At 36.6% G+C, this 14702-nt stretch overlaps 3 protein-coding genes across 3 annotated transcripts; 1 reads left to right on the forward strand and 2 right to left on the reverse strand.

The window, feature by feature from the left end:
- Positions 1–793: 793 nt before the first annotated feature.
- LOC139197734 (uncharacterized) lies at positions 794–1474 on the reverse strand. The gene has a single exon (XM_070825686.1). The coding sequence runs from the start codon at positions 1472–1474 to the stop codon at positions 794–796; it is 681 nt and encodes a 226-aa protein (XP_070681787.1).
- A 16-nt stretch (positions 1475–1490) lies between these two features.
- Positions 1491–2798, reverse strand: LOC139197735 (uncharacterized). The gene is made up of 2 exons (XM_070825687.1): positions 2040–2798; positions 1491–1901 (listed from the first exon to the last, which is right to left on the reverse strand). Exons 1-2 carry the CDS (start codon positions 2796–2798, stop codon positions 1491–1493), a joined length of 1170 nt encoding a protein of 389 aa, XP_070681788.1.
- Positions 2799–10385: 7587 nt separating this feature from the next.
- LOC114826045 (flap endonuclease GEN-like 1) lies at positions 10386–14186 on the forward strand. Its single transcript, XM_029105657.2, has 8 exons — positions 10386–10774; positions 11182–11358; positions 11713–11883; positions 12048–12229; positions 12316–12562; positions 12747–12882; positions 13067–13542; positions 13688–14186. Exons 1-8 carry the CDS (start codon positions 10580–10582, stop codon positions 13931–13933), a joined length of 1830 nt encoding a protein of 609 aa, XP_028961490.2. The 5' UTR covers positions 10386–10579; the 3' UTR covers positions 13934–14186.
- Positions 14187–14702: the final 516 nt, after the last annotated feature.

Genomic DNA, 14702 nt, shown 5'->3' on the forward strand with positions numbered 1-14702 from the left:
GTTACAAACTTATATTTGCAAGTAGTGGAGATTGCTTATAAACAATCGTGTTAAGTGAATTCTTGGCAAAAGTTTCATGCTTTTCATAGTTACAATTGTCTTGTCAATGCTTATAGTTTTCATGAAACTTAATGATCTTTGATTGTACCTTTATTATGCTTTTCATGTAGGGGACTTTTAGAGAATGCTTTGAATTGTTGTATATGTTTTCCCATCCAATTCATTAACTTAAGGAGAACTTGAAGGTTAAAAAAGTGCTGTCACAGTTAACCTGGAGTATTGAGTTTCATGACTTATTGAGAGAAGCAATTGGAAATCAATTTGAATGCAAGTGTGTCATGTGTGGAGAAGAACCCTCTAGTTACCCCATATCTCATCAATTCACCTAACTTTGCTTAAGAATCTGTTTAAATTGTTCTTGTTTTAATTTACTTATTTTCGTCCAAAACCAAACCCCCTTTACTTTTTTAAGTCATATTAGTTAGAACTTGTCTTAGATTGTGTTTTTAGGTGTTTTGAGCCTTTAGAAACCCAAATTTCGTCCAAATTGTGTTTAGAGCTCAAAACTGCCCAGTTTGTGTTTTTAGGCAGTTTTGAGTGTTTTTAGCTTGTTTTGAGTCTTTTGAGTCTAGTTTAGTGTTTTAAAGCTTAGTTTTATCTATTTGAGTCAGTTTAGAGTGTTTAGCAATCCCTCCTAATCCCCGGTTTAAGAACGATCCCTACTTATACATATACTACAATTGTCAACAAGAGGGTTTAATTTGTGTGTTAAGTTAATTTACGCATCAGATTACTACCTTTGTTTCCTCAAGTCTCCAAGGTTCAATGACTCATACACTGAATATGGCATCAGATTGATGGATGCCCCCAAATCACACAATGCTCTCCCAAACTCTTTGCCTCCAATTACACATGGAATGGTAAAGCTACCGGCATCTTTCAACTTCGGTGGCAGCTTTCTCTGCAAAACAGCTGATACTTCCTCGCTTAATGCCACAGTTTCTTTATCATTGAATCTCCTCTTGTTCGTACAAAGCTCTTTAAGGAACTTTGCATACTTGGGCACTTGTTTTATGGCATCTAAAAGAGGTAAGTTCACTTGGACTTTCCGGAAAGTATCCAAGATTTCCTTATCAGTTTGCTCTTTCTTAGACTTCATAAACCTACGAAGAAAAGGAATAGGGACACATGAGTTAAATGAATTTTGAACTTCTTTACTTACCTTATCAGAATCTTTTTTGTTCAATTCTGTATCTTTAGGAGACTTTTCAGTTTCTGTTGAAGCCTCATCTTGCTCAAGATTCTTGGTTTGTAGCTCCCCTTGTTCAATTGTGTCTTTTCTAGTCCTCTTTTGCATCCTCGGCTGCTCAAAAACTTCTTTTCCACTCCTTAAAGTCACAACATTCATCTGCTCCGCATTTGGATTCACCACGGTTTGGCTAGGCAACCTTTCTGGTTGGTGTTGTTGCCCCATTAAACTTGCTAACTAACTAATTTAGCTCAAGGTTTTCAATTGCTTTGTCTGTTTTCTGTTGATGAGATTGAGTAGAGTTAGCTAAAGAAGCAATTAAATCCTCAAGAAACTTACTTGGAGCTTGTTGTTGTTGAGGCTGAAATGGTGCCTGCGGTCTTGCTTGAAAGAAGCCAGGCGGACGGTTATAGTTGTTGGGAACAGATTGTTGTTCGTTGTCTTGATTGTTCCACTTTAAGTGTGGATGATCACGCCATCCTGCATTATAGTTGTTGGAATATGGATCATACTTTTGCCTTTGTTGCCCTTGAAATCCTCCTAATGCATTAGCTTGCTCAAGACCACCTTGATCCATCAACGAAGGGCACATGTCTGTGGCATGTCCCATCATTGAACATACACCACACACCTGTTTTGGAGCCACAATAACCTGTTGCACAAGATTAGTCAAGTTAGCTAATTGTAATTCAATACTAGAATTAGCACTTACCTCGTTAACTTTCTTAAGAGATAGCTCATCTCTCCCTCCAAATTGTCATGTATTGCCAGCAATGTTCTTTAATAATGCCTTAGCATTTATTGGTGTCTTGTCCATGAATGCTCCTCCACTTGCTGCATCAAGCATTACACGATCAGTACCACATAATCCTTCATAAAAATACTGTATTAAAAGATGCTCTGAAATTTGATGATTAGGACAAGATGCAACCAAATGTGTGAATCGCTCATAGTAATCTCCAAAAGGCTCTCCATGTTGTTGTCGGATTGCACATATGTCCTTCCTTATGCTTGCAGCTTTTGTGGCCAGAAAATATTGCTCCAAAAATGCGTGCTTCACCTGGTTCCATGTGTTCATTGATCCCGGAGGTAAATTGTAAAGCCACTCCTTTGCCTTGGTTTCTAATGTAAATAGGAATGCCCTCAACTTGACTTGCTCCTCATCCACATTTGCTGGTCTCATTCCTGAGCATACCACGTGAAACTCCATGAGATGCTTGTTGGCATCCTCTGTTGAGAAGCCATGGAACTTAGGCAAGTAGTGAATCATGCCGGACTTAAGCTCAAATCCTCCTTCTGCATTTGGATATGTGATGCACAATGGTTGTTGATCCGTATTTGGCATTGCCAACTCCCTCAATGTACGGTTATCAGCCATGCCTTCTTGTGGTTCCTCCTCCTCTTCCGAACTTAAATGTGGTGGAGAAGATGGTGGTAAAGACACCGATGCACACTTTTGCTTGATTTTTCTCTGAAGCTTTCGAAGTGTTCGTTCAATCTCTGCATTGTAGGAAGCTAGATCAATGCTCTTAGACTTTCGAGTATGCATGTACTACAAAGAGTACCTGAAATAAAAACAAAAACACTAATTGGACAAGAAAAGAAAACAATAGAAAAATAAGTAATTTAGAAATAACAATCCCCGGCGACACGGCGCCAAAAATTTGATAGGATTAAATGCACACCACAAAGTAGCACACAAATATCCTATTAATTTTCCTTATTAACACTATTTGCTGTCCCTACTGACCAGCCACCAAAAAATAATTATTAGACTGACTTACACTGGTCTAAAGTCTATGAAATTTATATGCAAATACTAGACACACAATACGACAGTCTCACAAAGTTTTGGGATTTTTGGAGTTGATTTGCTATTTAAATTAAATCGTACAAAAACAGTACAGAAACAGATTTTGAGTAGATCACAAGTTTGAGAAAAACGAGTTAGGGGAATTGTTATCCACCACCAAATAATCATGTAAACATGTTATGTTTCATTCAAATTCCTTTTATTTCCGGATGAAGATGCTCAAGTTGGCTCAATGTTAGAACACAACCTATTACTCTTTCTTACGTAATATGTTAAGAGAATGACGTTTTCAACTTAACGTAGTCCCTAGCATGCAATCTAGAATGGCGTGTTCATAGATTTAACAAGTAGAAATCATTAAGAATGAAAAGAGTTTGAGTCATCACAAGGCATGGTAAGTACTGGCATTGTCTTACTTATCCTAGAAATTGGTTCACATGTTAATCGCAATTAACAAGTACTACTCTAGAACATATGTAGGTCCTCGTTCAACAAGGGCAGGCATACATATTCTCATAGCATTTGAATCCTAAATCCTCTTCTTCTTTCCTTCCTTGCTCTCTTCCGTGCCTCTTGCTCTCTTCTGTTTTTCTGCTCGTCCCTCTACCCTCTGTTTTTTGGGATTTTTCTTTCTCCGCACAGTACCGCTCTGCCTTCCGTCTCTTCTTCTTTTATTCTTTTTGTCAGTGTGCACTCCACTTCCTTCCCACTGCTTCTCTTCTTTTCTTATTTTATTTCTATTTTCTTTTCTTTCTGCCATCCCCGTCAGTCTCTCCACTCCCTGCCTATTTTATTTCAGTTTGTCCTCCACTCTCTTTGTTTTCTGCTCAGTGTCTTCCTTTCCGTCCCATTTATTTTCTGTTGCTCAGTGTCTCCCCCACTGCTTTTGCGCACTCCACTTCCTTTCTTTTCTTTTATTTTCTTTTCAGTTTTTTTTTTTATTTCTTTTCTTCATTTTGCTTGAAATTGATCCTAAAACAAAATTAACTGCACATTAACACAAGGTAAGGTAAAATGCCACAATTTTAACACAAAAACATCACAAAGACTTTAGAAATGGATGGTATAAATGCATGAAATATATGAGTGATCACACCATCCCGACGGCTGCCCTGCAATATCACTATCCAAGAATAAGGCAAGAAAAATTAAATTTTTCTTACATCGGTGCGGCACGAAGAAGACGAAGAAATCAACGAAAGACGGTCCTTTGCACGGGCAAGATGTAGAAGATTGCTAGAGGAGGGGGAACAAATATCCTCTAACTTTCTCTCTCTTGTTGGGTAGAATAAATCGCTCTCCAAAGTTGATTTAATAACCCACTTAAGATGGACTTAAATAGGCTTTGAGAGAAATTTATTTCCCTTTCCTAGAAGGATCTAATTTCCTATTAAAGAGAGAATCAACATCAAAATAGGAAGCAGTCTTAAGTTTCCTAAAGCAAGAAGATCTCTACACCTGCTGCCCTTTCTTGCGAGCAGCCCAACAGGTGTGGGGGCATTTGTGGAGCCAAAAATAATCACAAGGCGACACGTGGATTCTTGGGTAAAAGAGGACAAAAATACCCTTGAGGCATATTGGGATTCCTACGCGCGAGCAACAGACAATCATCCCTAAACCAAGTCAAAAGTGCCCAAAGGAAGGTAACAAATTCATAGTTATCTCATCCATCCACATTTTAGGTAGTTACTTCATAACCTACCAATTATTCCACATAAATTGAGATAATTAACAAATTAATGGGATTATTACCTAATAAACTCATTAATTTGTCAATTAAATTAGCAATTAAACCAAAAAACCAACCCTAATGGCCGGTTATCCTCCTCCATAAAGGGGGCCGGCCATTTCCTTTATTTTTTCCACCTTTTCCTTACTCCTTTTTTCCCTTTTTAAGCCAATTATTTAATTATTCATTATAACATTTTCATAACCACAAAAAACATTCCCCTTTGGTTTATTTAGTCATATAAATGGGATACTTAAACCAAATTCAAGCCAAAAACCCTAGCTATGGCCGGCCACCTTTGATCCCTATAAATGGGATCCCATTTTCACCAGAAAACGAATTCCAACACTTTGGCAAAAATCCCAAAATTCTCTAAACACTATTTCTCTCTAAATTCTAACTTTGGCATCAGAGGTTCTTCGGCCAAAGCCCCCCCATTCATCGTGGGCGCGTGAGGCTCTTGGCCTTAACCTAAGGTGTTAATTGTTTTGTAGGTGCAAAATTGCCCAAGATCAAGGAGGAAGAAATTTGCATCCACAAAAATTTTGAGAAACTGAAAATTTGAGGCCAAAAGGTGAGAAAAACCAAATTGTAGGTTTTGATTCGGTTAAGAGTAAAAGTACTGATAACGTGTTGTAGAGGAACATAATTTGAGAAATGATGAGAGAATTCTATTAGAAAATTTCTTTACTATGTTACAATGTGAGGCAACCACCTTTATATAGTGGAGTGACTATCCTAGCAAACTACGCAAATTCTCCTAATTGAATAATGAGAATCTATTACCTAATCAATTGAGGAATCAATGGTCTAACGGTTACACCAATTAATAAACGGACATAAATATCTTGCATTATCCATGTAATGAGAGTTTACATTTGAATTTTTTTTAACAAGCGATAATATCTACACTAAGGGGGTGAAGAAGTGGGTTAAGCCTTGTCACAGTAATGTGGTTCAACTTCCCTTTTGGAGAAAATAGCACCCAAGACTTCTCACTTTTTAATTTGTTGCATAAAATCCATGACTTATATTGAGAGTTTGAGTTGAGTTAATGACTTTGTCAGTTTAAATTGTTAAATAAAAATTATTAATTTATTCCACTTCGCAAATGAATGGGCCATGTTCCTGCACATCATCTTAACAATCAAATTGATAGAAAATTTAACGTATGTGTTGAGATATGATGTATGCTCATCATCTTATTTAAGTCGTCAGATGAGTTTGAATGTAGTAGATATGTATAAATCTCAAAATTCAAACTCATTAAACGATGATAAATAGTGTGATGAACATTACCATCACTTGAGGGTAGAGCAAAAATGCACCTCCAGTTTGACTACATTTAACAATTTGTACAAGCTACTAGCTAGCACATCCTAAAAAACTCTTGGTTCCTCTCTTCTTATTTATAATTTGTTAACCTTGAAAGTTGCAAAACCATGGAATTTTGGAAGGCATTGTATTTGTTCCGGAATGAGGATCCTCGCCGGATTCTTGTTGTGAAGATTTCGAGAATCTTTAAATTACATCCATTTATTGTACATCGTAGGGTCAGAAATTATTGTAATTTTTTTATTTAAAATTGAATATAAACAGTATCTGACAAAAACTATACGATGAGCATATATAATTGAAGGATTCTCGAACATCCTCTCTATCTATTCTGCTTCTATGATTTGTGTAGGACACGGACTCCTACACAGTGAATGTCACGCAAATAAAGATGTCGTTAACGTTAGTCAACGACACTAAAATTTATAATTGCATTTAATTAACTAATGTATGTAATAAATTTCTATTGAACTAAAATGAAATACACATGAGGGGATAGCTCAGTTTGGAGAGCGTCAGACTGAAGATCTGAAGGTCAGGTGTTCGATCCACCTTCACCGCATTAGAATTTCTGTTTTTATTAAATTCCAACCTTTCCTTTTTTCCCCTCCGTTTTCTTTCCATTTGTTTGATTAATATTAATCTACACTCCCACTATTTTTTACAAAGCGATTTTAATCTCAACTATTCTATGGGAAACGGGAATCAAACTTGAGTTTAAGTGGGCAACCACATTGTCATAATTAACTAGCTTAATCCACGTTTGCTCGTCAATTCTTACTTCATTTTTGAGATAGTAGTTTTACTTCATTCTATACATTCATTTGACAAAAGGAATGAATAACAAACGAGGGAAGATTACAACAAAAAATATGGATTGCATCCCACTGATCGCATGATGCGAAAATTAACTTAACACACAAATTAAACTCTCTTTTGACAATTGTAGTATATGTATAAGTAGGGATCGTTCTAGGCCGGGGATTAGGAGGGATTGCTAATTGATTCTAAACTGACTTAAAGACACAAAAACAAACTTAAAAACAATAGGATAGATTCAAAAGACTCAAAACTAGTTCACAAGACTCAAAATAAGATAAAAATACTCAAAACTACCTAAAAACACCAACTAGGCAGTTTCTGACACCAAACACAATTTTGGACGAAAATAAGGTTTGGGCTTGACTCAAAACACTTAGAACACAAACAAAACAAGTTTAAAACAATTTGAAACAAGAAAGTAAAGGGGGGGGGGTTGTGTTTTGGACGAACTTAGAATAACAAAACAAATTGTAACTTAAAAATAGGTTTGAAAACAAATTTAGGAAATTAAATGGATGATGGGATAGCTAGAGGCTTTTTCTCCACACATGACATGTATGCAACCAACTCGATTTCCAGTTACTACTTCATTGAATTATGAACGACAATGCTCCAAATTAACCGTGACATTACTAGTTAACTCTAAGATTTTCCTTGTTTTATTGGATTGGATGACATCATTCGACAACCCAAAACATTCTTCAAAAGTTCCCTACATGACATCATAATAGAGATACAATCAAAGATCATTACGTTTAATGAAAATCATAAGCATTGACAAAGCACTTGCAATTATGACATCATGTCACTCATGCTAGGAATTAAACTTAATGCGATCGTTTATAAGCGACATTCACTACATGTGAATTTAAGTTTGTAACAATTATGAGAAACTTCCTTATATTCTAGCAACGAATTTATGCATGCCAATTAAGTGTCGACCCTTAATTAACAAATACAAATAAGTTATCAATCAAATAGTTAAGCCAATTGCATTCACGATTCAAGAATTCAAAACTGGAATTTATCAAATCATATTGCATACATAATCATGGCTTTGAAATCACCCCTAGCCAAGAGGGGTTTAGTCACTCATGTTCATAACAAAATGAAAGAAAATGAATTTAAACATTGGAAACAAAAGAAAGAAAACACCTAAACGCTCCAACGATCCAAGTTGATCAACAAGCACGTCCAAGCACTTTCCTTCCCTTCCTTTGCTACGGCATAAGGTGTTGGTGAGTGTTTGAAGGTTTGTTTGTATGGAGGAATGGATGTGAAGATGAATGGATGTGTTTGGATGAAGGTTGTGTTGAAATGGTGGTGAATGCTCTAACAAAATCTGAACTCCCATGGCTGCACACACACACTCCTTTTATAGAGGTAATGCACGACATTTGGAGGGGAAATGGAGTGGTGTGCAGCAATGAGTGCATAAAGTGGTGCTGAAATGATTCAAAGGTGAAAGTGAAGTGATAATGCAAAGCATGGGGGGTAAAATGGAGTGATGGTGCAGCAATGAGTGCAAGTAGGGGACATGAATGATTGTCATATGGTAGAGAAAGGAAATGGAGGTGGAATGGTGCAGAAATGAGTCAAGGGTGAAGCAAGAGTCATGATGCACGACATGGGAATCCAAAATGAGTGCAATGGTGCATTAATGAGTGCAATGATTCAATGTAATGATGCATGAAATCAGATATGATGGAGGGAACAATGAATGTTGCAGCAATGAGTGCATGGAATGGACAAGGAATGTTGTGCACAGCTAGGGAAAGGAAAAGTAAAGGAGTGGTGCATCAATGAGTGCAAGGAGTGGAGGTTAAAGTGATGAAATGATGCATGAAATCTGAAATGATGGAGGGAACAAGGAATGGTGTAGCAATTGAGTGCAAGGAGGGAACATGGATGATGATGCACGACATGGGAGGTGAATGGTGGAGTGACACCATTTTGTGGCTGAGATTAAGGCTTCTAGAATCCTTATTTAGTGTCCTAATATCTTTGGTAGCCCTCCTTATGGCTGGAACTTAGTTGGATTAGGATTAAGAAAGGTTAAATCAAGATAAGGTAATCTTGACTCATGTTTCTTCTTTGGTTGCTGAGCTCTTTGTCCTCTTTACATTAATTCTTCTTTCTCTTTAACACATTCCTAGCCTCTTTAGTCTTCAATTTCGTCCATCCACCTTGCTCCATGCATGTGCTATCCATTCCAAGCCCAAAACTGCTCCAAAATGCACCAAAATGCACTTTCTTGCCGACTTTGTTATTAAGACCTACAAACACACGAAAATAGCTTAAAATACATAATTGACAAAGAAATAACAACATAAATGCACAAGAACAAGCTAACTAAGTCGCATAAATATGCTCCTATCATCGCACTTATTGTGTTACTGCTGAAGGCAATGAATCTTAATTTGTCTATGCTCTGCTACTTGAATGCATTGAGTCCACCACTTGCCTGGTCGTGTTGCTCACCTTCTTACAGCACTCGAAATAAAACAACTCCTTAAGAAGATTGAAAAAAAAGAAATAAAACTATTATGCTAAAAGAAAGATCACCCTTTCTTTCCAAGGAGAATCAGACGCCTAACGTTGTCTTGGTGTTTGAAATCAACAACTTCTTGAATATACAACTCTCAAAATCGATGACATATTTAATTATCGAAATTGACTATGATTGTGCAACAAGAAAGAAAGTCATGTCAAGTCATGACTTTTTCACGTTACCAACATATAAGAAATAAAAAATGTATCTCACCTTTAAGGACAATAATCCAATACTTTGTACCAAAAAAAAAAAAAAAAAACTTTTTCAGCAAAAATGGTCCATGAGATTGGCATAATTCCTCACTTTGGTCATTGAAATTTGAAATCGATAGAAATGATCCTTGAGTTTATTCACTATCAATCATTTTGATCATTCTATGAAAAAAAAATGTTAAATAAGGACCATAATGAAAAAAATACCCTCAATTTAATACACAATAGGCCAAAATGGTTTGACAAAAACTAATGATATTTTCATCATTTTATCTTTATTTAATGGAGATTTTGCACAGAAATACCAAAACGATTGATGGTAGATAAACTGAATGATCACTTCTATCGATTTCAAATCTCAAGGACCAAAAAGAAGAGTTAAGCCAATCTCAATGATTATTTTGGCTAAAAAGCCAAAAGAAACCCAATACACTCATACTAGGAATGAGATGGCATAAGAGAGTAGTTGATGCCAATTTCATCTTTTAGTTTTCACATTCCTAATACGTAAAGGGTGATGCTAGAGAAATAATATATTTGAATCATATTTTCTAAACCACATAATATGGTAATTTATAGTTAAATTTCTTATTTAAATAATTAAAGAATGTATCCCAGTATCAGCGGTCACATGTGAATATGTTATTGATAAATTCATAAAACCATTGTCCAACCCAAATTCACCCCGCCCAAATTGAAACCCGACCCAACGCCAACGGTGCAGAACCAAGCGACACATATTCTTCTTCTGATTCGTCCATCTTCATCGTCCTTCTCACTCAGTAATTAGTACGATGAGATGAGTATGTAAGCCAACTCTGCGGCTTCACTTCTCTCAGACCCATATTTGCAAATTCCAAAAGCAATGGGAGTCGGGGGTAAATTCTGGGACTTGCTAAAACCCTACGCCCGAAACGAGGGTTTTGATTTCTTAAGGAACAAGCGGGTTGCTGTGGACCTCTCCTTTTGGATCGTACAGCACGAAGCCGCCATCAAGGACCGCGCACGAAGTCCCCACCTCAGGCTCACCTTCTTCCGTACCATCAATCTCTTCTCCAAGGTTCAGTATTTTGTTTGTCCGCTTGCATTTTCTGATTGCTTTCTGAAGAGAAATTCATAAACAAAAGTTGGTTTTGTTTGGAATTGGGATTTTAGTTTGTTTATATAATCTTTGATTCAAAAATTTATAAGGGTATGTTTTATTGATTGGAAATTTGGAAGCAAATGAAAAAAAAAAAATTTGGAAATTTGGTTTTAATTTTTTGTGTTTTGGTTTAATGGTTTGGGAAATGCGGAGGGGTTACTTCAAAATTCAAACTGAATGTTGGTTAATTGATATGAATTGTCTTAATCCCAGTAATTTTTCTTTCATTTTTGACGATGTCGATTTTTGTTGTTGCTTAGCTTATATAAAGTTGGAGGCTTTTAATTGAGAGAGAGCTTAATTATTGTTCAGTGTTTATGCAGTTTGGGGCATTTCCGGTCTTTGTGCTTGACGGAACTCCATCGCCTCTAAAGTCTCAGGCGAGGATTGCAAGGTTCTTTCGTTCTTCTGGTATTGATTCATCGAGTTTGCCAGTGGCTGAAAATGGTGTTTCAGCTGAGAGGAATAGCACATTTACGAAGTATATTCAAGAATGTGTGGTCAGTTGTTTCTGATGTTGTGATTATGTTATCAATTAAAAACTGTGGTTTGTATTTTTTAGTACTGTTTTGGAACTTTGGTGCAATGTGTTGTTTGTACCAAATGGCAACCTTTCGTTTGCTCATGGTATAGTACTTGAATGAGTATCCATGCTTATCGATACTTTAATTGTTTTTTTTTCAACATCTGTTCATCTTTTTGAAATTCTGTGCTCATTTTTTTCCCTGAAGTTTTACGATCTGTTTAATTGTGTTAGAATATGTAATATTTCTTTGTGCAAAATAGACAAATTTTGGCTAGTTGGTGAGGCATTTGAAATGCTTATCAGTTATTTACTAAAGGTGGTTGTATAGGAACTACTTGAACTTCTTGGGATGCCTGTTTTAAAAGCAAAAGGAGAGGCTGAAGCACTGTGTGCCCAGTTAAATGGTGATGGTCATGTAGATGCTTGCATTACATCTGACAGTGATGCGTTCCTCTTTGGGGCAAAATGTGTTATAAAAACTTTTCGATCTAATTCCAAAGTAAGTATTAATGTTTCAGTAAGTTTTAACTGTCCCCTGCTTGAGCAATTGTTTCTGCTTTTTCATATGTAATTTTTATGCTTTTGAACTCATATCTTTTCTCTTGCCAGTTCTTGTGCCTTATTATCTTTTTACGCACTAAGAGAATCTCATTGTGTATGTAGGAACCATTTGAATGTTTCTATATGTCAGATATTGAAGCTGGTCTTGGTTTGAAGCGGAACCACTTGATTGCTCTCTCTCTTTTGGCTGGAAATGACCACGATTTAAATGGGGTTCAAGGCATTGGGCTTGATACAGCTCTTCTTTTTGCCCAAACATTTAGTGAAGATGAGATATTAAATAGGTATGATACTAATTGGATTTATACATGGTTTCCTTTTTGCTTAAACTGTTTCATGAAAAAAAAATTAAAGATCACATGTCATGCAGGTTATGTGAAATAGGCAATGGTGATGCTTCTCTCTTTCAAGGTGGTATGAAATCTGTGGATGATAGTGTACCCAGTTTTGATGAGAGCTCATCAAAGACAAAATGTTCTCATTGTTCTTTTTGTGGGCATCCCGGCAGCAAAAGAGCTCATTTCAAGTCTTCCTGTGAATTTTGTAGCAATGCAGTTGGTGAGGGTTGCATGAAAAGGTCAGAGGGGTTCAAATGCAGTTGCTCTACCTGTGATATGGTACATTGATTTTCCCCTCTGATACTTAGGTATCACCATGAGTATATTATTCTTTCTTGTATGTTATATCATATATCAACATAGTGGGCCCCATCACAAGTTCAGTACAGATAGTGTCTGTTACAATACTTAGCAATGTTTTCTGGATCTGTCCTGAAGTATAAGCATTTTATGGTAATGGTAGGATCGTAAAGAAAAGAAGCTGAAGAAGTACGAGAATTGGCGATTGAAAGTTCTTAGCAAGATTGCACTGGAGCCAAATTTCCCCAATGATGAGATTATTGAAATGTACTTGTGCAACAACCATGGTTGCTTCAATGGTATTTTTGGACATTCTTCCCATACTTTCTACAAATGTATAACAATTTCTTTTTCAAGCATGGATCCAGTAGGGCTCAAGAAAACATTTGTTTTTCAGAAAGGAGTTTCTCTCTTGCATATGTTGTTTTGTGAATGTATCTTGCCAATTTCAGTGTGCAATCATGATTTAAAATTTTTGCACAGAAAGTGACGGTCCTAGCATATTGTGGGAAAGTCCAAAGACTGAGATGCTGGTTGAGTTCTTGACTTATCATCAGCGGTGGGAACCGTCTTATATTCGCCAGAGGATGCTGCCCATGTTGTCAACCATTTTTTTGAGGGAAATGGCTAAAAATCCTGTGAAAAAATTGTTATATGGGCAGTATGAGTTCAATTCCATAAATCGTTTGAAAATAAGATATGGGCACCAGTATTATGTGGTCAAGTGGAAAAAAACTGCACCTACATTGTGTTGTGTCAGTTACCCAATCCCTCCGGAGGAGTCGGATATACAACAAGATGATGTTATGGTGGTTGATGAATCCTTTAGTTCATTGGATGAGTCTGATGTTCCTACAATAGATATGAGTGGTGGGTGCTGCTTTTTGTTGACCGATGAAAATATGGACCTTGTCCATGCTGCTTTCCCGGAGGAAGTTGGCAGATTTTTGCTGGAGAAGGTGTAATCTCTCTCCCTTTTATTGTTTTTTTTTTTTCTTACATTTGGTTTGTTTCCATCTCTCACCAGGGTTTTTTTTATGGGCACTAAATTATGATTGTGCCGTGCTATGAATTAGCAAAATCTTACAGACCTGAAACTTGCAGGAACTGAAAGAAATGAAAAGAAGAAAAGCAACCGGTGGAAAGCCAGAAACAGCAGGATCAAAAGGCGTTCAGCTAAATATCACAGAATTCTTCCGGTCTGCTAAAAAACAATATGAGACAGAACCGGGAGAAGACCTAACGCAGAATACGGATAGTCAGATAGCTGCTGAAACTGGCAAAGAAAAGAGAAGTCCATCGAGTTCAAATCTTCCCAAGTCTGTGAGACGCCGTCTTTTGTTTGACTAAGGCATTTTCAGATTTGAGGCCCTTTGCTGCAGCTATTTAGGAATATTAATTTAAGTTCGATCCCTCATGAGCTCAGCATGTGTATTTTTTTGTTGTAAAGATTTAGGGTTCAGGTTAACATAGGGTTTAAGGTTTTTGCATCTTCATTAAGTGAGCAAAGCAAGATTTCTGGTGTGTTTATTTGGAGTTTTGTAAAGCTACCTCACTTTGTTTTGCTATAGTGCTATCTCAAGTCCGATGGTTTATTATCCTACATTGATGTAAATTCCGAGTTCCAATTGACATCTAGTCAAATCAAATCTCAAACGACTTGTAGTTTGATATGGAAAAAATGTTGCAATTGGCACTGCATGGTCAAGTGTTTAGGGCACATGTTATGTTTTAACTAGACAATGCTTGCCACTAAGCCTGTCGCGCTCTCCTTTTTCAACTTTTTCTCTAGGTTTTTGTGTGCGCAGTGCACTCCTTATTTTCTTGCCTTCTTCTTATAGAATTTTGGGTTTCCGTTAGTCCGTTGTGAGCGGCGCCTATTTCGGTTTTTTGCTTAAACTATTGTGTGCGCTGCCTATTTTTAGGTTTTCGTGCAACATAACACAACTATACACTAAAGATGCGTTACGCCGAAATTCTTAATCATGTTGTTAATGACATGTTTATTTACTTAAATAGATGATGAAATTGTTCTGATTCCTGACTCATGATTTCTCTAATTCATACAAAATCATGACTCCACCTTAGAACACCCAAATTATTAATTATGCTGTTAATG

The sequence above is a fragment of the Malus domestica genome, chromosome 07, assembly GCF_042453785.1.
Source record: "Malus domestica chromosome 07, GDT2T_hap1".
Lineage (NCBI taxonomy): Eukaryota > Viridiplantae > Streptophyta > Magnoliopsida > Rosales > Rosaceae > Malus > Malus domestica.

Excerpts from the sequence above, each read along its gene's own strand:
- LOC139197735 (XM_070825687.1), bottom strand. The coding sequence starts at position 2,798 with ATGCATACTCGAAAGTCTAAGAGCATTGATCTAGCTTCCTACAATGCA. Across the intron at positions 1,902-2,039 it reads AGACACCAATAAATGCTAAG|GTTATTGTGGCTCCAAAACA; the intron begins GCATTATTAAAG and ends CTTGTGCAACAG.
- LOC139197734 (XM_070825686.1), bottom strand. The coding sequence starts at position 1,474 with ATGGGGCAACAACACCAACCAGAAAGGTTGCCTAGCCAAACCGTGGTG.
- LOC114826045 (XM_029105657.2), top strand. The coding sequence starts at position 10,580 with ATGGGAGTCGGGGGTAAATTCTGGGACTTGCTAAAACCCTACGCCCGA. Across the intron at positions 10,775-11,181 it reads CCATCAATCTCTTCTCCAAG|TTTGGGGCATTTCCGGTCTT; the intron begins GTTCAGTATTTT and ends GTGTTTATGCAG. Across the intron at positions 11,359-11,712 it reads AGTATATTCAAGAATGTGTG|GAACTACTTGAACTTCTTGG; the intron begins GTCAGTTGTTTC and ends GTGGTTGTATAG.